The 20,446-nt window shown below is 42.4% G+C and overlaps 1 protein-coding gene across 1 annotated transcript; it reads left to right on the top strand.

The window, feature by feature from the left end:
- The first annotated feature begins 7,400 nt into the window (after nt 1–7,400).
- e2f7 (E2F transcription factor 7) lies at nt 7,401–14,847 on the top strand. The gene is made up of 12 exons (XM_085376508.1): nt 7,401–7,499; nt 7,956–8,264; nt 8,461–8,620; nt 8,799–9,038; nt 9,646–9,801; nt 9,901–10,044; nt 10,184–10,354; nt 10,736–10,820; nt 12,488–12,812; nt 13,305–13,464; nt 13,753–14,120; nt 14,692–14,847. Exons 1-12 carry the CDS (start codon nt 7,401–7,403, stop codon nt 14,845–14,847), a joined length of 2,373 nt encoding a protein of 790 aa, XP_085232634.1.
- Nucleotides 14,848–20,446: the final 5,599 nt, after the last annotated feature.

Below are 20,446 nucleotides of genomic sequence, written 5' to 3'. Positions count from 1 at the left end.
TGAGATGACTCCTGCTTTTTTCAACTCGGTCCATCACAGTTACCCAACCCTTCTCCCCTCACCTCCCACCCCCACTTCTCCTGCCAACATACAAAGTGTGTGAATGAAGCACAGAAGGAGAAAGTAACTTGGACTCCAACCCTCATCTACCTTTCTACCTTACCCACTCCTCCTTTAATCTGCACCGGCCCCTTAACTACCATCGCTAAGCTCTTATGCTCTTTTTATGCCAGCTGTTGCCATGGAAGTTGCCACACCAGATCTCTGGCTCCACCTATACTTGGCATCCTCTTCTGTCACACAAACCCATAGTTTCCATTGGCACCATGCTGACCAATGGCACTTTTGGGAATTAATCAAAAATAAGGCAGTACTTCCTATTTTAACAACTATTGACAAAAACCTCCATATGTTGTTAATGCTGCAAAATTCATATATTTTAGATAGTAAAAGAAGTTACTGTATATGTGAAAGAATTTGACTGAGCTGTCTAGATGAGTAGAGCAAGACTTAGGTGGCTCTTCAGAAGAACAAAATAACAAGAAATACCAACAATTGCCGTCTCCTTTTTCAGCTACAGAATGGTCCAGTTGCTCCACAGTTGCTTTAGAGCATAGATATCAAACTCTGGCCCACGGGCCAAATTTGGCCCGCAGCCTAATTACATTTGGCCCGCAAAGCCATACCAAATTACTATCAGAGCTGGCCTACTGGTATTATACAGCTAATATATATATTGTTTAGTATTAAGCTTTGCTTGTTCCATATTCAGTTTTTCAGCAAAACGTGTTTGAGTCCATAAGAAAAGATTCATTCTTATATCTGGAGGAATAAATATATTTCAATAAATATTAACGTTAGCCCGCGACTTTGTTCCAGTTTTGAATTTTGGCCCACTGTGTATTTGAGTTTGACACCCCTGCTTTAGAGTTTGAAAGTTTTTGAAAATAATGAGTGATTTTAATTTAAAAAAAAATATCAAAAGTGATGTTAAAAAATATTTTTATTTTAAACTCAGCATCTTTTGAATTAATTTTTGGTTTGGCCAAAACAAAACACATAAACGAAGTAGTCTTATTTCATTTAGACACAAACTTTCTCCAGGTTGTAACTGCTGGCAGTGGCAGTAAACCCCCAGGACCACCCCCAGATACCCACACACATGCACATAAGCACCCAGTGCTTTAAAAGCCTGACAGCATATGCTAGGAGTACAAATTACTTTAAATTACTCAGATAATATAAATAATGTAAAACATAGGCAGTGAAGACAGATCACTTTTCAGCACCTGCTAACATTTGGAATTCAGTGGTGACCCTGCTGAGGCAATGTGTTGAGAAATCGAGCCCTCGTGCAACGATCTGTTTCACTGCAGAGTTGTGCTGAATCCACTGAGCTCAGCCCCCTGCAGACGTCCGACGTTCTCCATTACCCATACATCACACACACATATGAACCCTAACGAGCATCTGGCCAGTCGACACTACATCAAACTGCAGCAGATTGTTTTCCTCTAATGCTGCTTTTGTCCTGCTTGCCAGGTAGAATCGGATCACGTCCCTCTGCAGATGTGAGCATCAAACACTACCATTTACACTAAAGGCGCTCATGATAGAGAATACCTCTCTCAGATGTGGTTTATTTTCTATCCACGCCATTCATCTATTATTATTCATGTTGTGTAATGTATCATCTGTCTGTAAACCGGCCTCTGGCCTCCTCGTGTTTTAGTTTTTACAGACAGTTGAAATGGAACTAATGCAATAAAGACTGTAACATCTGTGGCCTCTGATGACTTTCCATTATTTTTGTATAACTGCATGTCTACTCTAAGATTTTGGGATGCAACAGTCATCCCAATGCCCCGACTGGTTAATTCAAATGTCCAGTGTGTCTGGAGATATCTGTTTAATTTTTCTTTCAGATGCATAAAATTTCCATAGAATTTGTTATGCGTAGTTATTTATGGGTCCTTGTTAAGACAATACAACAATGTCAATGTCAAGTCTTGGATTACTCCTTTATGCTGTGCCCGACTCTGCTCCGATCAGCTGGTTGTTGTATTTGTAGTCCAAACAGGTGCGTTGCCAACAGGGAAGCTGCAGAGTGCCCTCTGGTGGACAAACTACTTTAAACTCTCAAACTTGAACTTTAAACAAAAGGGGGGGATGTCAGCCGTTTTACCTATAATATAGAAACAATGATATCCTAATATTCATGAAAAGGGAAACTAAAACCCCTGACCTCAAATCCAAATTTCCCAGTTCCGTTTTGGAGAAATTCAGCATGGTAAACTGCACTGTGAGCCTTATCATAGAGATCGGCGAAGGCAAATGGAGAGAGAAACGCTGGGCCGCTACAGACCCAACAAACTCAACTGACGACAGCCTAATACGGACAAATCACAGCCTGCTCAGCTGAAAACACAAACACAGAAGGATCCAACTCCTTAAACACACATTTTCTCAGTATATTGTAACAATAGCACTGAAATGTTGAAACGAAGAAAGTGCAAAGTTTCTTTGTTCTAAATTTGATGCTATCAAGTGTTTCAAAAAAAAGTTAGTGTTGCCATGACGATTTGTAAGGATAAATTAAGTGTACTACTACATTTTATGTTCTTTGAGTTTATTCCTAATTCCATATTCTTATTTAACACTTTGGGGATTTTTGTTGGCATCTTAGAAAAATGTAAGCAGTGAATGAAATATACGTTGTTTTTTTTTTTAAATGTTTAAAAATGCGGTTTCCATTTCCTAAGACATCGGGAATTTCAACATTTGCATGTACTGCATGGAGTAAAGCACTTCTTAATTTGTTTGCATTGCTCTTGAATTCAGCTAACCAAATACTGATGAATGCCAGATTTGTGTGTGTAAGGAACAATTTGTGAGAATTCGACAAAGGTTTGAGAAACATCACGTTCTGGCTAAAGACCAATTTTTCCTTCCCACTGTTGCCAAAGTGCTCATAGGGGGTCATGTGATTGTTGGGTTTTTCTCTGTATGTATTATTGTGAGGCGACTGTTGCTGAGATTTGGTGCTGTATAAATTGAATTGAATTGAAATAAAATGTGCTCTTTGTTGGGGTCCATGGGTGAAATGTTCTTCATTAATGTAAAGAATACATCTTAGCAGTATCTCATTGCCATTTCAGGCAATGATGATTAATGATTTATCTAGTCAGTCATCAGTTAATGAGTGTCAGAAAATAATGTGTTACATGGGTGTTGTGGTTCGTTTTAGTTTGCAGGCTGCTTTTAAAAAGCTCGCTGCCAACACAACACACAACAATGTTAGAGTTATGACAGTACAATTAGAAAAAGACTGGTTTGTATATAGCACGTTTTTCTATGCCTAAGTGCTTTCTATCTAACATTAACACCCTGTTAGATTGCAACACACTGGAGAGCAACTTGGGTTTGCTCAAGATTAATTTGGTATACATACTGGAGCAACCAACGATCAAATCACCAACTTTCAATTAAATTTTATTTATATAGCACAAATCACAACAACTGTTACCTCCACGCACCTTATATTGTGAGGTATAGACACTACCATAATACAGAGAAAATAGAGAAAACCCCAATCATCTGATGGGCAAGCACTGGTGAGAGTGGGAAGAGAAAACTCCCTTATAAAAAGAAGAAACCTCTGGGAGAACCAGGCTCAGGGAGGGGCGGCCATCTGCCACAACCAGCTGGGGTTGAGGTGAGAAAGACAGGAAAGAGACATGCTGTGGAAGACAGCCAGAGATTAATAATAACTAATGAATGAATGCAGAGTGGTGTATAAAAACAGTGTGTGAAAAAAGGTGAGTGAAGAAGAAACACTCGTCATGCATCATGGGAACAGCAGCTTAGACCTATAGTAGCATAACTAAGGGAGGATTCAGGCTTGTTTTACAGCCACAGGAACAGGACACTGTGAAGTCATTACATCAATCGCAAACTGCTCTTTATTAAAAAGTATTCTAGAGTCAAATGTGAAGCCAAAGCTTGGCTGAAACTGGGTCATGCTGCGGGACAATGACTCCAAGCATAGCAGCAAACCTAAAACAGAATGTCAGAAAAAGAAAAGAATTAAGGGGAAGCAATAATCCAGTCAAAGTCTAAGAGAGCTGAACACAAACGGACACCTACAAACCTCGTTGAAGAGACCGATAGAGTCATACAGAAAACAGTTACTTCAGGTTATTGCTGCTAAATGTGGTTCTACGAGCTATTAAATAACAAGCTGTACTTAGTTTATCACAGGACTGCAGAATGCTGTGAAAACATTTTTTTCACATGACTGTATGTTGTTCCTGTCATGTCAGGTTGTGATTCCCTCCATTATTAGTAACATTCTCCAAAATTATTTCTTGTGTGTTTACTGGTGATGCTTTTTTAGGATTATGTCTGAAACCTTTCCTAAATGCCAGTGTCAGATGTCTTTACTGAGATCAGTGTGAACTGTAACAAGTTTTCCAGGGGAGTAGTTTAATAAAAGGTCAGAGCAGCAAAGCTGGGACAAGAAAACAAGTCTGTCAGAGTGACAACAAGTCAGAGGAAGGTAATAAAGGGCAGAAACAGATAGAAGTGGAGGGAGTCCGACAGAACGGATTTTACCTTTGAGCTTTAAAGGAAATCTCCACCACTAGCCTGTTGTTTACTCTCAGTCTAATGGTTACTGTGTTCCCATAGTAAATGTATATGCTGTCCTGAGTGGGGCTGTTTCGTTTACTGAATTTAAACAATTCTCTGACTATATTGCATTAACAACCACCACAGAACATGCCTGAACTTGCTGACCTCAAATCAAGCCAAACACCAGCAGAACAAAAGGCTTGAATGCAACTGGATCAGTTAGAAACACTGGTTGCTTTTTTTACTGTTGGCCTTCAATTCGTTGCTACAGTCAAAATGAGGGAATAGGTTTATCAGAGTAGCACCAGGATAAATAAAGGTAATCATCGTTGTGTCATTTTGCAAAGAAAATGATTAACAGAGTGTGCAGTAGTCATTTTGTCACAAGTAACTATCCATCCGTCCATTATCTGAAGTTTACCCAGGTCCCTGTGATAGGAGTTAGCAGTCTAAGCAGAAACACCCAGACCTCCCTCTCCCCAGCCACTTCATCCAGCTTTTTAGGGGGAACACCAGTGTGTTAACAAGCCAACCCAAGAGATATAATCTCTGCCCTAGAGCCTCTCGGGGGAGGAAAAGCGAGTTTTTATGCATGAATGACGTGAATTTGAATGACAGCAAGATTTTCTTCTTTGTTTTTTGGTGACAGCATGCTGTCTGTGAGTGACAGTGAAAGTAGTAACTAACAACTATTTGAGAAACCACAGAATGCCTGAGATCGATATGTTACATTCATTTGAATTGTTACCTGGTTTATGTTTTCCCTTAAAAAGCGAGAAAACAAATTGTAAATTGATGCATAAAAAGCACAAATTCTTGCACTGCACTAGAAATCCAGCAAAATTATTGGACACCGACATTTTTGTCCCCAGATGTACCATGTAGTTTAGTAATTAAATTATTTGTTTTATCTCTTCATCTCTTCAAACTTGAGAAAAGCAGTCTGCTACAGTCATTATTTGCAAGCCACTGTCATTGACCTTTTCTGTGATAGACATAACTCAAATTTAGCAACCCTACAGTCTTGAAATACAGGCACGTTTCCTGCGCTTTGACATAAACACCTTTGAGGTTACACGTTTTCTGCTGTAGCTCACATCTGACTGGGAGCTGGCGGCATGCTGTGTGTATTGGGGGCTATTATGCAAGCATTTGGGGTTCGTGACTGAGAGCTCGTCCTCTGCCAGTTTGCATACCAGTTTGCATACAGGGCGGGATCCCGGCTGCTAGAAAGTGAGCCCACTTTCCCACCGCCGCTTTTCCCGCTATGGCCCAGGTACTGTTAGCGCCACTCGCGCTCCTCCCCCTTCCGCCGCCTCCCATCTGTCTGTTTCAGCAGCTGATCAGCTAATTACAGCCGTCCACAGAGACTAGCGCCGGAGTGATTAAGCTGAACATATTAAAAGCGCCTTTGTAGGCGCAAAAAAAGTTCTACTTGCCGCTGCTAGGACCGTGGGAGAAGACGCAGACAAGCCAAACTTCTCAGCTGAGAAACAAAGATCGTCTATAGAAGTAACTCCTTGACCTCTCAAGTGTCGGCTACTCACAGTATGCCTAAAAGGAACAGGCTCTGAAATAAATGTCAGTTTTTATTTTAAATAAATTTTAGGTATTACCAAATACTTACTAAAGAAATCGCAAACCATGAGCACAGGGTACCCACGAATTTCCACACTGTAGTGAGAAGGCTGGGCTTTTTATTGTTATTATTATTATTGTTGTTGTTCTTTTGTACTTTCCCCATCAAATTTACTCGCTGTCTAAACTTCGAGTCGTGTAAATTCTTTTAATTAAAAACCTAACAAAAACTTTTAGAATACATCAAACACCTTCAAATTTAATCAGCCAGAACTTCAGGTTCCATGTAGGAAAATAAAATCACTAGAGTGAGACATCTTCTTATGACCATCTTCGTGAACATAAACGCGCCGGTTGCCCCGCCAACACAGATCTGGAGGCGTGGACGTCCGGTCCCTCATTGGTATTATCTGAGGCGCGCACCCGAGTACAATAGCACTGAGTGGCTGGAGCCGTATGACGGAGTCAGTCAGCTGACCGCTGATTGGCTGAGTGACCCAGCTGTAGGAGAGCGCCAGAAAACAAGCTTGAGCGGGTGATGTTGGATTCTCCAAGGAGTAGTATAGCTGAACAGGAGTCTGAAGAAAGGATTTGAGAAGGACTGCCTGCTTCTTTCTGAAGAGGGAAATAAACTGCTATGTCGGTCTGAAGGAGCGGCGCCCTGACAAGTGTGTAAAACGGGGACGCAGAGCCACACTTGACGATTTCATTCATTCAACAGCGAAGGTAAAGAGTGGTGATTTCCCTCCGGAGGGTTTCTGCAACACAGCTATAACAGTGTCCCTGGCTAGGTAACTAATTAATGCTAAGTCTTACTGACTTATAACATCCATCAGAAACGCATTTACCTCTATTCACAGGCTCAGCAACGGCTAAAGCTGTGGACCCATTTGCATAAAATAATTTACGGCCGCAACTCGTGTTGCAACTTAGAAATAACATTCTACTAACGTTGTATATTAATACCTGTAGCTGTAAACTAATTACTGTCAGCTAAAAAGTTAATGCGGCACTTCAGCTGTAAAGTTACAGGGTTGAGGAAGAGCAGCGCAGTTAGCTTTATGAAGGCTAGTTAGCCGATGATCTTTGCGCCAAATTCAGCTGACCACGGATCTGGGTTTACTTTTAAGTGTAACTTTACAATTCCCATTCTCAATATTTGTCTTTACTTTGGAACGCATTTTTCCCAGATGGAGGTTCAATGCCTCGCACTGAAAGACCTCTCAAGTCCAAGGAAGAGTTCAACGGTGGGGCCGGAGGAGGAGGATGGGGCTCGCGGGGAACAAAAGGTAGGCTAAGGTGGCACCCTGCTTTAAATCAGGTGAGGCAGGTTTTATAAGATTCATCTGAAAGAAAGCTTTGAAATCAGCGCAATCTGAGCGCTGTGTTCAGTCACGTGAGAGCTTATTGCTTTTGGCTTTCAGCAGCAAGGGCTGTGGGCTACAGTGCTAAATAAGATCTTGAGGGTTGTACAAATCAGTGTGAGTTGCTTGATTCCTCCAGATTCAGGAGCAGGCCTCCGGTCTCAGATTCAGCATATGGATGGCTTATTCGGATCTTTGGAGATGTGTGTTTATATAGTGGATGAGTTGGTATGAATAAATTCAACCAGGATTACATGTTTTTCTTTCATCATTCTTTGCTATAAAATGACCCCTTTGCAATTCATTCTGTATGAGAGGATATTTGAGCCTTTATTAAGGCAAACCTGCACTAATTCGATCACATAACTGTCTCCATCACAGGAGAACATGTGTGCAGAGAAGAGAAAATCAACACCGCTAAAATCTGCAGAGTCCACCCTTCCTACTTTGCTGATCAACAGAAAAGGTGCTCCCTCTGAGCTCGCCCACATTACCCCCATCAAACACACGTCTCTGACCGAACCCTGGACACCAACGGCTAACCTGAAGATGCTGATCAGCGCGGCGAGCCCAGACATCCGGGACAGAGAGATGAAAAAGGTGCTGTTTAGACCAATAGAGAATGATAAAGACCAGCCAGCGAGCCCAGATAATGTGGTGGAGGATCCAGAGGTGGAAGATTCTTGTCAGGTGTGGTGTTTTGTTTTTGTTTGTTTGTTTTAAAAGGACATTTTAACACAGATTGGATTTATTGTGTTGTAGTTTAAATTAATATTCTCCGAAAAATATATTTTATTGAAGTCCTGTTTAAAGACTAGTCATTTAAGCTGTGGATTGTTGGATTGGTTGACTAATCCAAAAGACAACGGCATTGATCTCTGTCCAGTTTGAAGCCGCTGATGAAGAGGACGATGCAGAGAAAAAGCCGAGCAGAAAGCAGAAAAGTCTGGGTCTGCTTTGCCAGAAGTTCCTTGCCCTTTATCCTGATTACCCACCGCTTCACAGCCCCATCTGGATCTCGCTGGATGAAGTGGCAGCCAATCTGGGTAAGAACCAGTAATTTGAGAGCAGCAGCAGCAGTTGGACACAGGAGAAGGAGATGACTACAATTTGTCTCACTGTAAACTCTTCATGGGGCCAGGAAAACACTGCTATTGAATTTGGGAATGACTGCTGCTCAAATCGTGCACATGTTTTAGAGAAATGTTGCTGTAATCCTGTCAGGGGTGGAACGGCGGCGGATCTACGACATCGTGAATGTGTTGGAGTCCCTGACGATTGTGGGGCGGATAGCCAAAAACAGCTACACCTGGTACGGTCGTCAGCGGCTGGAAGCCACCCTGGAGGAGCTGCAGTGTGAGGGCCGACAGCAGGGCTACCACCTCCAGATGGAGCAGGCCAACGAGGCCAGGGAGACCGGACCGGGCCGAGAGGATGACGGGGGGGAAGGAGATGCTGGAAGCGGTAATAAACTGAAAAATAAGACTGGAGATGAAGAGTTTTGAGTGTTTAAAATGAACACTATAAGGAGAGTGTGCCTTTTCTTCCATATTGGCTCCAAATAAAGATTAGACGTTAACCGTAGTCTTCATTAGACTAAGTATCACTTCAGTTGCCTGCATGTAACAGTTTAGGTGTAGGCTTATTTTCACGGGCAAATGCTTAACACTAAAGCTGAATAAGGCCTTAAACCCACAGGAATGGATTCAAGCCTGGTTACCGTAGCGACGCTGCCTCTGTCTGCTCACAGCTTGTCATTAAGAGGTTGTACGTTTGCAGACTTATAATGTGGCTGGATTCTAATAAAGATCTAGTTTGTAAAAGTTGTACTGAGGTTTCAGGTTTGATTTCACGTCTCTGAAATGTTTTCATTCAGACTGAGGATGTACAGAAGAAACAAGTTTATGTTGACAAGTACTTTGAATTTCTGTTTGGAGTTTTGGTGCCTGTTATTAATGAATAAAATGTAATTAAACATACGATTCACTGGTTTTTAGTGGGCTGATTTTCACTGCTAATTAAGAAAGCAGTAGCTTTTTACACTGTCCGTTTCTTCTGCTTGTCTTTGCAGCCGGTAGCAACAGGAAAGACAAATCTCTGCGCATCATGAGCCAGAAGTTTGTCATGCTTTTCCTGGTGTCCAAAACTCAGACTGTTACCCTGGATGCAGCAGCAAAGGTCCTCATCGAGGAGAGTCAGGACTCATCAAGTCACAGCAAGTACAAAAGTAAGAAATCCAGAAGTGCTGCAACGTGTATAGTGACGTGTATAGATTCCAGGAAACAGTATTTCACCAAACTAAACACTGTGTCTGTGTGATCTCCAGCTAAGGTGCGGCGTCTGTATGATATTGCCAACGTGCTGACCAGCCTCAGCCTCATAAAGAAGGTTCATGTCAGAGAGGAGAGGGGCAGAAAGCCGGCCTTCAAGTGGCTCGGCCCGGTTGAATTCAGCAGCTCTGTGAATGCTGGTGAGAGTTAAAGATGACTTCAGTGAACTCTGCTAGAGTAACTTGAAAATATAAGACAGTCCAGACCTTTGTCAATCTAAGAACTGCGTTTGTCATCATTGCTCTTACCCTAAATCAGTCGTCATCCATCTACCTGTAGGAAACACTTTGAATGTAGCAGCCATCGCTTCATCTGAGTCTGCACAGCCAGGACAGGAGCTCAGAAAAGCAAAAATGGCACGTCATGCCTCCTTCAGCATCACGCCAACATCTGTTGCAGTCCAGCGGCAGGTCAGCTCCGCACCCAGCAGCCCGAGACGTGAAGTAACCGGTAAGAGATTTTATTTTTGGGGGAGTTGTTTGTTTCCAATCGGGTGGCGGGAGACGGCCAAGCGTCCCCGAGCCTTTTTTTAAATCTGCAAGTCGTGCGCTTTGACTCTGCGGAACAGCATAGAGCAGTGGTTCTTAACCTGGGTTCGATCGAACCCTAGGGGTTCGGTGAGTCGGTCTCAGGGGTTCGGCAGAGCCTTCGCCATGACATGCATGGCTCATTTTGTGCACCAGTAAAAAAATCACATTTTATTTTTCACTAAAGAGGGGTTCAGTGAATGCGCATATGAAGCTGGTGGGGTTTGGTACCTCCAACAAGGTTAAGAACCACTGGCATAGAGCTTTTTCAATATCCTGTCTGTTTGTTGTCTCTATGCTGCAGCCCTGCAAAACCAGCCTGTGGATTATTCCAGAAGGACTACAAGCAACAGTGCAGCGTGTCAGCTGCAGTTTGGAAGTAATGCTGAGTGAGTAAACGCTAACACACAGATACTTGGGTCATCTCAAAGATCAGCTTTCTCCATCTGAAGTGTTACTATTAAACCAAAAGTTTTTTGTTTGAGTTTTATACATGACACATTCAAAGTCATCTCTGTTGTCAGGTTAAAAGATGCTGCCCTCTCCCTTACAGAGTCTATTTTGCAACCTTCTCTTATTCGTTATGTTTTACATTCAGTGCCAGTGTTTGATTTGGCTGATGTGTTTCGCTCAAGGCTACATGTAACAGGAGCTGACTCTGTGGACATTAATAGTTTTTGTCTCCTATGAGTGTATAAGTTGGCGGCATACATGGAGTACACAGTAGTTCATGTTGTTTCCTATTATTAACTAAACTACTCTTGGCCAAACCACAGCTGCCTCAAGGCTGTGGCTGTTAAGTGTTTTGTGGGGGAGTAAGATAATAAGACATGGAAGTGTGTGTTGAAAAGGAATATTTTAAAAATGAAGTTAGGCAAAAGTGCACCGGGGGCAGTGGTAGCCCACAGGATGAGAGCTAGAAGTTTATGCCTGTGGCCAGTTTCAAGTCTGCGTTTCAGCTGAGATATTGTAGGGGCACACAGACCCAGCTCTAACACAGTAACCTTTTGATCAGGTCAGGAATTTTTTTACCTGCATTTCAAACCATGGAAAGCAGGATTCAGGACCATAAAGCTTGTGCTTAAAAAACTGCACAGTTTGTACAGTTTGCTGAAACCTGCTTATTTGTCATTTACTCACTCATTGCCACTGGAGGCTTTGTTATGGCCAGGACCCTGTAATGTTATGCTATTTAACAAAAAAAAGTGTTCTGATGCGAGAGCAAAGTTTTAAGAAAAAAACTTTATTTCATCTTGTTATGTCTGCATCCTGCACACTTTACCCTTTAACTTCAAATATCTAGTCATGTGCGTAAAGCTCATGCTCCATTACAAATATGCCTTCACCTTCAATTTAAGTTACTTTTATTTATATAGCGTCAAATCAGAACAGTTGCCTCAAGGCGCTTAATATCGGTAAAGACCTCACAATAATGGAGAGAAACCCCAATAGTCAGACAACCCACTTTGAGCAAGCTCATGGTGACAGTGGGAAGGAAAAACTCCCTTTTAACAAGAAGAAACCAGCAGAACCAGCGAGGGGCAGCCAACCGCTGTGAGCACTTGAGGGTGATGGCAGGAAGATGGGACCAAAACAAAACACATTGATCATAACCAACACATCTTCCCATGGGCTTCCCATAATACACATCAGTGCATCATGGGAAGTCCACAGCAGCCTAGGCCTATTGCAGGGTCACTAAGGGAGGATTCGGGGTCACCTGATCCAGCTTAACTATATGCTTTATCTAAAAGGAAAGTTTTAAGCCTAAGCACATGTAAGCCTGCTATCTGAGATAGATAGGGGGCTACTGACGTGTGCAAGAGACTGATTTGTGACTTAACTTTCTGTGGTTCCTCTGTATCAGGAACAATTTGGTCAAAATGTTTAGAAGCTAAGGCTTGAGAAGCAGTGTTCCACTTTAGTCGAACACTGCAGTATCTAATGCTTGTAGTCATAAACAAATGTTTCTCAATCAGATTCTTGGCAAAAACTCAGTCTACAAGTAGCAGGAGAAATATAGCTTACTTTTCTTTCCCCCCCCCCCCCTTTTCAGCAACCGACCCGGCACACCACCACAGACTCGGCTCATGCACAACAGCAGTACTGCCCTTTCCCCGTCCTCCACCCTTCTGGCACCACTCCCCCACCCGGAGCACCTGTTTGTTGCTTCCCCGTCTTCCCATTGCTTGGCCTACTTGCCCAGCCTGTCCCAACCCTCCGTGGTCATGCTGTACAGACCGCCAGAAACGCCAAACCAGATGCTTGAAGGTCACACCTCACCCAGGTTGGAGGCAACGAAGAGGAAGAAGGAAGAAAGAGAGGAGGAGGAGATGGTACTTAAAAAGAAGGGAAATTCTGCGTTAGAGAAATGTGAAAAGGTGAGATGGTATTCTGTGGCGATGTGGATTTTAATTTCTGCTGCTAATTGCTATTCTTGTTCCAGTTAAAAACTAACTCCAAGCTAATTATTCGGTTCGGTGCCGTAATTCTGACAGTCAGAAAATCCTGTTAGTAATTCACCACGGCAGACAGTTAAACTGAAAATGGAAAATGTGCCATGCTCACTGATCAGGATAAGTCTTGTGTGGTGTAATTAAAGACTTCTCATCTCAGTAGAGTATAAGATAATTGATCATTTGAAAACCTGGTGCAGTTAATCAGGATACATAAAATCAAAGTAACTGGATGGTTCGGTGTCACGTGCTAGGTTGGTCTTTTTAAAAGGTTGCCTGAGAAAATAAACCGTAAGCCAGGAACATGACTTGACTTTGTTACTAGAAGGGGAGACGTGTTATAGTCTGAGTTTTAAGGACTGTAACAAATGCAGATCATAAGGCTGTAACATCAGATGTCATTCCTGCTCTTTCCAGACTCGAGCTGAAGCTTGCAGGGAAACAGCAGAGTGCTCGCAAGCTGGTGCAGCAGCAGCAGGCCTCTGCAGAGAGCAGGTGATCGGCGAGAGTGGGGGTGGCAACACCAGCAGTGAGCACGCTCAGCCGTCGCACTATCTTTATGTCCCCAACAATGCAGGTAATGCACTGTTTTAGCAGCACGCAGAGCAAGATGTTAACTATGATTTGTTGTGATAGTAGAGGGCTTGTAAGAGAGGGCCACTATGATTTGCACCCTTTCACTCTTTTACTGAGAATATTCCCTGCAGCAGGTCCTTTCAGTGCTGGAAATCCAGAGCGCTTTATTCCCAGGATTTGGGAACTGAATTTTATTTATCTTTGCTTTGTAAAAAAAAAAAAAAAAAAAGAAGAAGAAGAAAAAGAAATCCTTCAAACCTTTTAATCGGTCTCCTGTCCTCTTTTCTAGGATTAAATGGCCTCAACTTCCTGCTCTCAGCTGGACAACCAGCGGCCAGTCTAGCACTTCCTCCCAGCAGTGTTCCCACCTTGGCACTGCCCTATGTCCTGGTACCATCTGCTGCCCTCTCCCATTACCCCCTGGTGGCCGGCAGTCTACAGCAGCAAGGCTCTGATGCTCACACAAAACTGAGCTTTGGTCTGCCTGCCATGATGTCACCTGCCCACTTCATGGTGGGGGGGGCGCCGTATAGTGTGGTGCCGGTTCCACCGCCGTCCACTCCAGAACAGAGCGGGCTTTACAGGTCGTCAGCTGGCACGCCACATTCTCCCTCGAGACCACGACAGACCATCAGCATCAACACGCCAGAACCACTGGTAAGAACTGACTGTACTGCTGTAACCCTGCTCTCTCTCACACACAGCTGTCTGCCCTAAAATACATCAAGCCTTCATACATTAGCCTTCATAATGAAACATGACCTTTCTCGTATCAGGCACTGGAAAATGTCACAACACAGCTTGACACGAGAGCAAGTGCAGCATCTGTTTTGTGGAAGGTTTACCCTCATTTACTCATCTGGACACTTTGTGTCACAGCAGTTAAGACTGATTAATCTCCAGCTTGTTAAATGGGAATGAACTTTACTGCCTGCAAAGACCAGTGTAGTGATGCTGGTTTAGCTCTGATAGAGTTACTGGGCAGCAAATTCACGCGACGTTATAAACAATAGGACAAGTTAATGACCACGTTGTAATGATGCATTAATCCCACTCTCACTTTCAGTGTGTAGAGTCACGTCTACCCACCCATTTTCTTAGATAATATTCAGTCTACTGACTTCCACTGACCTTTCAGCAAGTGAGCTTGCATCTACTGCTGGCAGTGGCTGCTGTTTATGCGTTGGGTTGTCTAAATGTTCCCTAAATGCATTCTGTCTCTTTACAGACTCCACATACGCCCAAGGAAACCCCAGCATCTTCTTCAAAGGCTTTCTTTCAGACCCCGGGCACTCTGGGAAGTGTAGTCAGTGCTGCGCCAGCTGTCCGAAAAAGGGGATCAGCACAGAGGAGACTCGACATTGGCCACCATCCAACCAGCTGAAGAGACGGGAGCTTGTGTTGAACGCGCCGTCTTAAAAATTGAGGGCGGTGAACCGAAAATGAAACAAAGAATATGGTTTTAAACCTTTGGTGCTATGTTTCTAAAGATAAATTAAGAACTTTCCAAGAGTATCGAATGTTTTCTTGTAAATCCTGGAGAGTCTCATATTTTGCTAATTGACTGAGTTTTATGAAAGGGGTGTCACACTGTGAAATCAGACACTCAAAACTATCGAGACGTCCTCAAGGTTAGGTTTAAGAGTAAGGCAGTATTACCAATGCAACAGTGCCCTCCTGTGATGGGAGCCGGTCACAGCTGCATTTTATGTTTCCTCCTAGAATGATCAAGCTACCTATTTACAAGGGCTGTAACGATTATCCAAAAGTACATTTCATTTTATGCTTTTCATACATACATACATACATACATACATACATACATACATACATAATATTATTTTAAAGGGGACAAATAACCAGAAACAGTCTTTTAATGTTACAGCTTTCACCACACTGCCACACTTCAGGCATTAACTTCTCTGCATGGGTATCACAGCACAGGAAAACGGGCATGCAACACGGCATCGCCGATGATTCGATCACTGTTTCGAGTTTTGCTTTGTAATCGTTACACCCTTGCTAATTCTTCACCCTTTGTTGTAGCCCAGTTGCTATTTATATCTTAGTGAAAATATGTCGATTACAGGGTCTGTAATGAAACATTAAGTTTTTAGCACTAAGTATTTGAAGAATGTACCCGTAATTTTGTAGTAATCGGCCCATTCAGATTTAGATACACGAAAACAGGTGTAAAAGGACACGTGTGAGCTGCTGAACGCCGGTTTACAATGACGGTGGTTGGACAATCCTTCCATTCTAGACATTAAGAAAATGATCACTAAAGCCTTAAACGTTTACAGCCAGACAAGTATCTGAAGGAACAGTTGTTATATTTCTCGATGCTTACGGGTGGTTTCGTGTTCTCGTCAGGAAGACGTACCCGGCTGGTGCTATGTGCATTCTTATGTGTAACCACTGTTACTGAGTGCTGCAAGACAATGTGGCAATTCTCTCAGGTACTTGAATACTAGTGACTGTGCTACAGTTGGATTGGGAAAAGTATCAGAGTACTGTAAAGTGTTTTTCCTCCTTTGTTTATACAGGGAAACTAGTGCCTTAGTTAACGGGGCATGTTGCTAAGAGAACATCGTTGTTGCCTCAAAACAGATTTTCTCAGGTTGTCAGTGAACGAGGCCCAGACAACCCAATAGTAGGAGTTATTCAGGAGAGCTTAGCTATGTCACGCCAAAGGCTGTACAGATAATCCACTCTAACCAGTGGGTGTGTCGTTTATGTCAATATTTTTAATGACTTATCCATAGTGTCATTTACAGTGTTTGTCTTTGTCCTGATTTTAAAAATAATGGTTATTGCACGGTTCTTTTAGGAGCTGCAACAGCTGGAAACTCATTGCTGTTCTTTCATTGTAACTCTGCACACACGATGTAGTTCAGAGCCAAACATTTCTGTGTGACTTGAAACAAAATAAATGATTCAGACCAGCTTTACAGTCTTTGTCTGTATTTCTAACAGCTCCATTTTATCGTGAGGATGTCAAAGAAGAAAAAAAATGATTTAAACGCTTTGTTTTTCTAATCTACAATCAAAAGGGGCAGGAAATAAACTAACACAAGAATCCCAATGTTAATACAATTACAGATGGCTTCAGTTTACCAATTTGGGAATGTGCAGATGCCACTAATAATTCAAATTCATAGTGGCCCAGCAGATGGAAACAAGCGATGCTAGTGTAGACAGATGACGCTTCATCTGTAACACAACTCCTGTTGGTGCAAACTGTACTGATTTGTGTATTAAACAGTCACATATGATCCATGTGATAATCAGTATGATAAAGCCAAATATATGTAATGGTTCACATGTCTAGCAGAGGCAGTGCAGACTATTAACATTCAGGCTGCACATGTAGGAAAAAAAAAACCTGGCGTTTCGATTCTTATCTGCGATGAATTGGAGTTTCAATGCTGGACAACACATTTAACACATCAAGTGTGATCTCAGGGTCAGATCGGGCTGAGTGCGTAGCAATTAGAAAACATACCATCTGTGGATACAAACATGTAGCTATCAAAGCCTTTTTATATCAGCAGTAAAAGTGAGCCGAGTGAGCGCTCGATGGATCTCTTTGGCCCCTGTGAGGCATTTATGACACTAAAACTCAGCAGATGGAACAATTAACTTTAAATAGACAGACAGTTTAGCCAAGTGTCTGCTTTGACCAAAAACACCGGAAACAGAGGGAAAAGCAAGAAATTGGCATTTAAATATGCATTACTGTTAGTACCACCCGACCATTACCACTACAAAAAAGAGAAATTATTACTTCCACTCGAAGAGGTAATATTGTTACACTCACATGACTCTTTATTCAGTACACCTGCTCAACTGCTCATTAACACAAATATCCAGCAGCTAATCACACAGCAGCAACTTATTGCATTTATCTACAACCTCAATGTAGGATCAGGATGGGGCAGAAAGATCTGGAAGACTCTGAATGTAGCATGGTTATTGGAGTATTTCAGAAACTGCTGATCTACTGGGATTGTCCCACACAACCATCCCAAGGGTTTATTACATAGAATGGTCTGGAAAAGGGGAAATATCTAATGAGTGGTGGTCGTCAAGATAAAAAATGCCTTGTTGATACCAGAAATCAGGAGAATAGCCAGATTACTTCAACCTGATCAGAAGGCAACAGTCAGTCGGTGAGAGGAACATCTCTGAAAGCACAAATGTCAAAGCTTGCAGCAGAGTGGGTGCCATTTCTGTCAGCTAAGAACAGGAAATCTGAGGCTTCAGTTCTCACAGGCTGACCACAATTAGATGATGCAAGACTGAAATGACATTTCCTGCTCTGATGAGTCTTAATGAGTCCAGACTGCTTTGAAGTTGTAGCAAGACACTAGTAACTAAAATAACTACTTGCTAAGTCATGGGATGCAGAAGAGCATCTATGAATGAACAACAGGTCAAACCTTGCAGCAGATGGGCTGCAGCAGCAGAAGACCACACCAGGTGCCCCGCATAAGAACTGAATATCGAGGCTACAATCACACCCACTGTTAAATATCCCAATTCTTTGATCTTTGGGCTGAAGGAAGAACAACACTCGGTGTATAAATGCTCAATCAACAACCTCTTTAATCAATACAATTCTCTTTATTCCATACAACACTCAGCATTACCAACGTCCGGACGGGAGATGTGAACGGGAGGGTGTCCGGCAAAATCTCGAAGTGTCTGACCGTTTCTCACATTCTTATAGCTTCAGCCCCCTCAGAACTAAGCATTCACATTCTTTCTCTCTCAGTGAGCCTAGGTTACGGCCTTGGCTTCTTGTGCAGTATGTTTTGTTCTTTCTACAATCAGAAAAGCACGGCCATGATTCTCTGCAAACAGTATTCTCTTTATAAATCAGCAGTATGAAGTACCATAGAACAGTGTGATTCATTCACAGTAAATCAGCAGTTTAATGTAATACAAATCAGCCTAAGCAATCTAATAATTTCACCTTCTAACTCAGGAGTATAATGCAACCTAAAACTACATAATGATTTCATAAGCTTAAATCAGAGGTATAATGTAACATAAGACAGTGTAATAATCTCACAACACTCACACAGGCCGGACATTAGAAGATTGGAATCTGCCTGGTCTGATGACTCGGATGGTGGGGGTCAGAATTTGGGGTAAACAACATGAAAGCATGGAGCTATCCTGCCTTTTGTCAACGGTTCAAGTTGCTGGTGGTGGGATGGTTAGGGGGATTTTTCTTTTACACTTTAAGCCCCTTGGTACTAAATGAGCATTACTTAAAGACCAAAACCTACCTGAGTACTCTTGCTGACCATCTCCCTACAGTACAGTGTACCCATCTTCTGATGGCTGATCATCTGAGATCTTCTCAGATCATCTGAGAACTTCTCGCAGGATCCCCCACAGAACATAGTCAAAAAAATACACGTAGACTAGTTGGGTAATCTCCCACACCCCTCCTATTCTTACTTTTGTTCTTCTTGTGAGCTTAGAAGCCTCTGAGGTGAGGTACCCCCACAGCACTGCACCCAGTAACTCCAAGAAGGCTGGGCACCCTGAACTGTCATTTGGCACATACGTATAAACAACATCAGGACTCAATCCACAATGTGAAGGTACAAGGAAGCAACGTTCTTGTCTACTGGGAAAAAAACAACATACAGGCAGCAAGATGATACAAGCATACCCGCTCTGCCCACCGCCAGGGCCTCCTTAAGTGCTACCTGACACACATTGCAGCCAACCACTTCACCACCTCCTGCGGGTGGTGGACCCAAACAAAGGCAGGCCCATGTTGCCAGGTTGGGGCACTCAAGCTCGCTCCCCAGGCTGGCTTCAGGGTGGGGCCCAGGCAGGGGACACTGGACCCTTGATTTTTTCTTTTTCAAAGAGGTCGTCTGAATTGCTCTTTGTCTGGATGCTATCAGGGGGCAAAATCTAATAAGAACGTACCCCCTGGATCCCATCTTAATGCCAGGTTCCATTCACAGTACATGAGCACATTAAATATTAAAAGATGAAAGCGCCAAACAGTTGAATGCTTCTTGAACATTTTTAACAGGAAATTGCTACACAGTAACATCAGCATTGGTTTTTATTGATTTGTATTTATGGATTTAACTCTTGCATTTTTCTTAAAATCAGAAACATATAGTTTTATTCCTGAACCTGTTTTATTCTGTCTCTGGAAGTATAGCCACCAAAAAAGTGTAGTAATACATTACTATAGTATTGACTTTAAAGTACTTGTCCAGCTTAAGCTTAATGGCCAGTTATTTGTTTTTTCCACTCCACTCCAGAGAGGGTTAGGGGGTTAGGGTTAGGCAAGTTTCTCTGCTTCTTCTCTGAATGCTCAACATTTAACGCTGTGAAAAACACATTTCATTTCCGTTTATGAGGGCATGGCTTTTCTCCTCTCAAATACTTGTGACCATATTAGCAGCAGCTCTACCTGCCTAAATCTGTTCTTTATTATTGCGCCTTAGTTTCTGCTTTTAGAAATTCTTTCTGAACACGAGGCTTATTAAACCCAGGTGTGCTGCCACATTCCTAAAACTGTCACAAAACAACAGAGAGCTCTTTATTGAATTCATTTTTTAAACTAACGTTGCTACTTTTTGTAGTTTTACATCAGGTGTTTACATCATTCATACTCCATGTACACTTTCCTCCAGCTCACTAAGTTTGTTGTTGTTGTTTTTTAACAATATAGTCTATAATATCAATGCATTTCTTTCTTTTGTGTATATTCTGGGTCTTGATTTTTCTCCTATCACTATATGCAATCATGGAAAATTGTCCCAGAAGCCTCGGGGAGCACATCCTGTTAGTTCCTTTGGTTACTCATAGTTCCAGCCTTCCTCTTTCTAACTAATTTTATTTTTACCCAGAATGTTTCTTATAGTGGAGCAAGGTACCCTGACCTTATAGCTAAAGCTTGAGATTCCTGAATACTTTCTGAAAATTCATTTAGTTATTAC

Source organism: Diplotaxodon limnothrissa, linkage group LG17 (genome assembly GCF_057381915.1).
Source record: "Diplotaxodon limnothrissa isolate DT_005_m linkage group LG17, D_limnothrissa_male_GT1.1, whole genome shotgun sequence".
NCBI lineage: Eukaryota > Metazoa > Chordata > Actinopteri > Cichliformes > Cichlidae > Diplotaxodon > Diplotaxodon limnothrissa.
The sequence above is the reverse complement of the archived record's forward strand: the minus strand, read 5'-3'. Positions and strand labels throughout refer to the sequence as shown.

Coding starts and splice junctions, on each gene's coding strand:
- e2f7 (XM_085376508.1), top strand. CDS start 7,401: ATGGAGGTTCAATGCCTCGCACTGAAAGACCTCTCAAGTCCAAGGAAG. Junction 10,355..10,735: donor CCCGAGACGTGAAGTAACCG/GTAAGAGATTTT, acceptor TCTATGCTGCAG/CCCTGCAAAACCAGCCTGTG. Junction 13,465..13,752: donor TTATGTCCCCAACAATGCAG/GTAATGCACTGT, acceptor CCTCTTTTCTAG/GATTAAATGGCCTCAACTTC.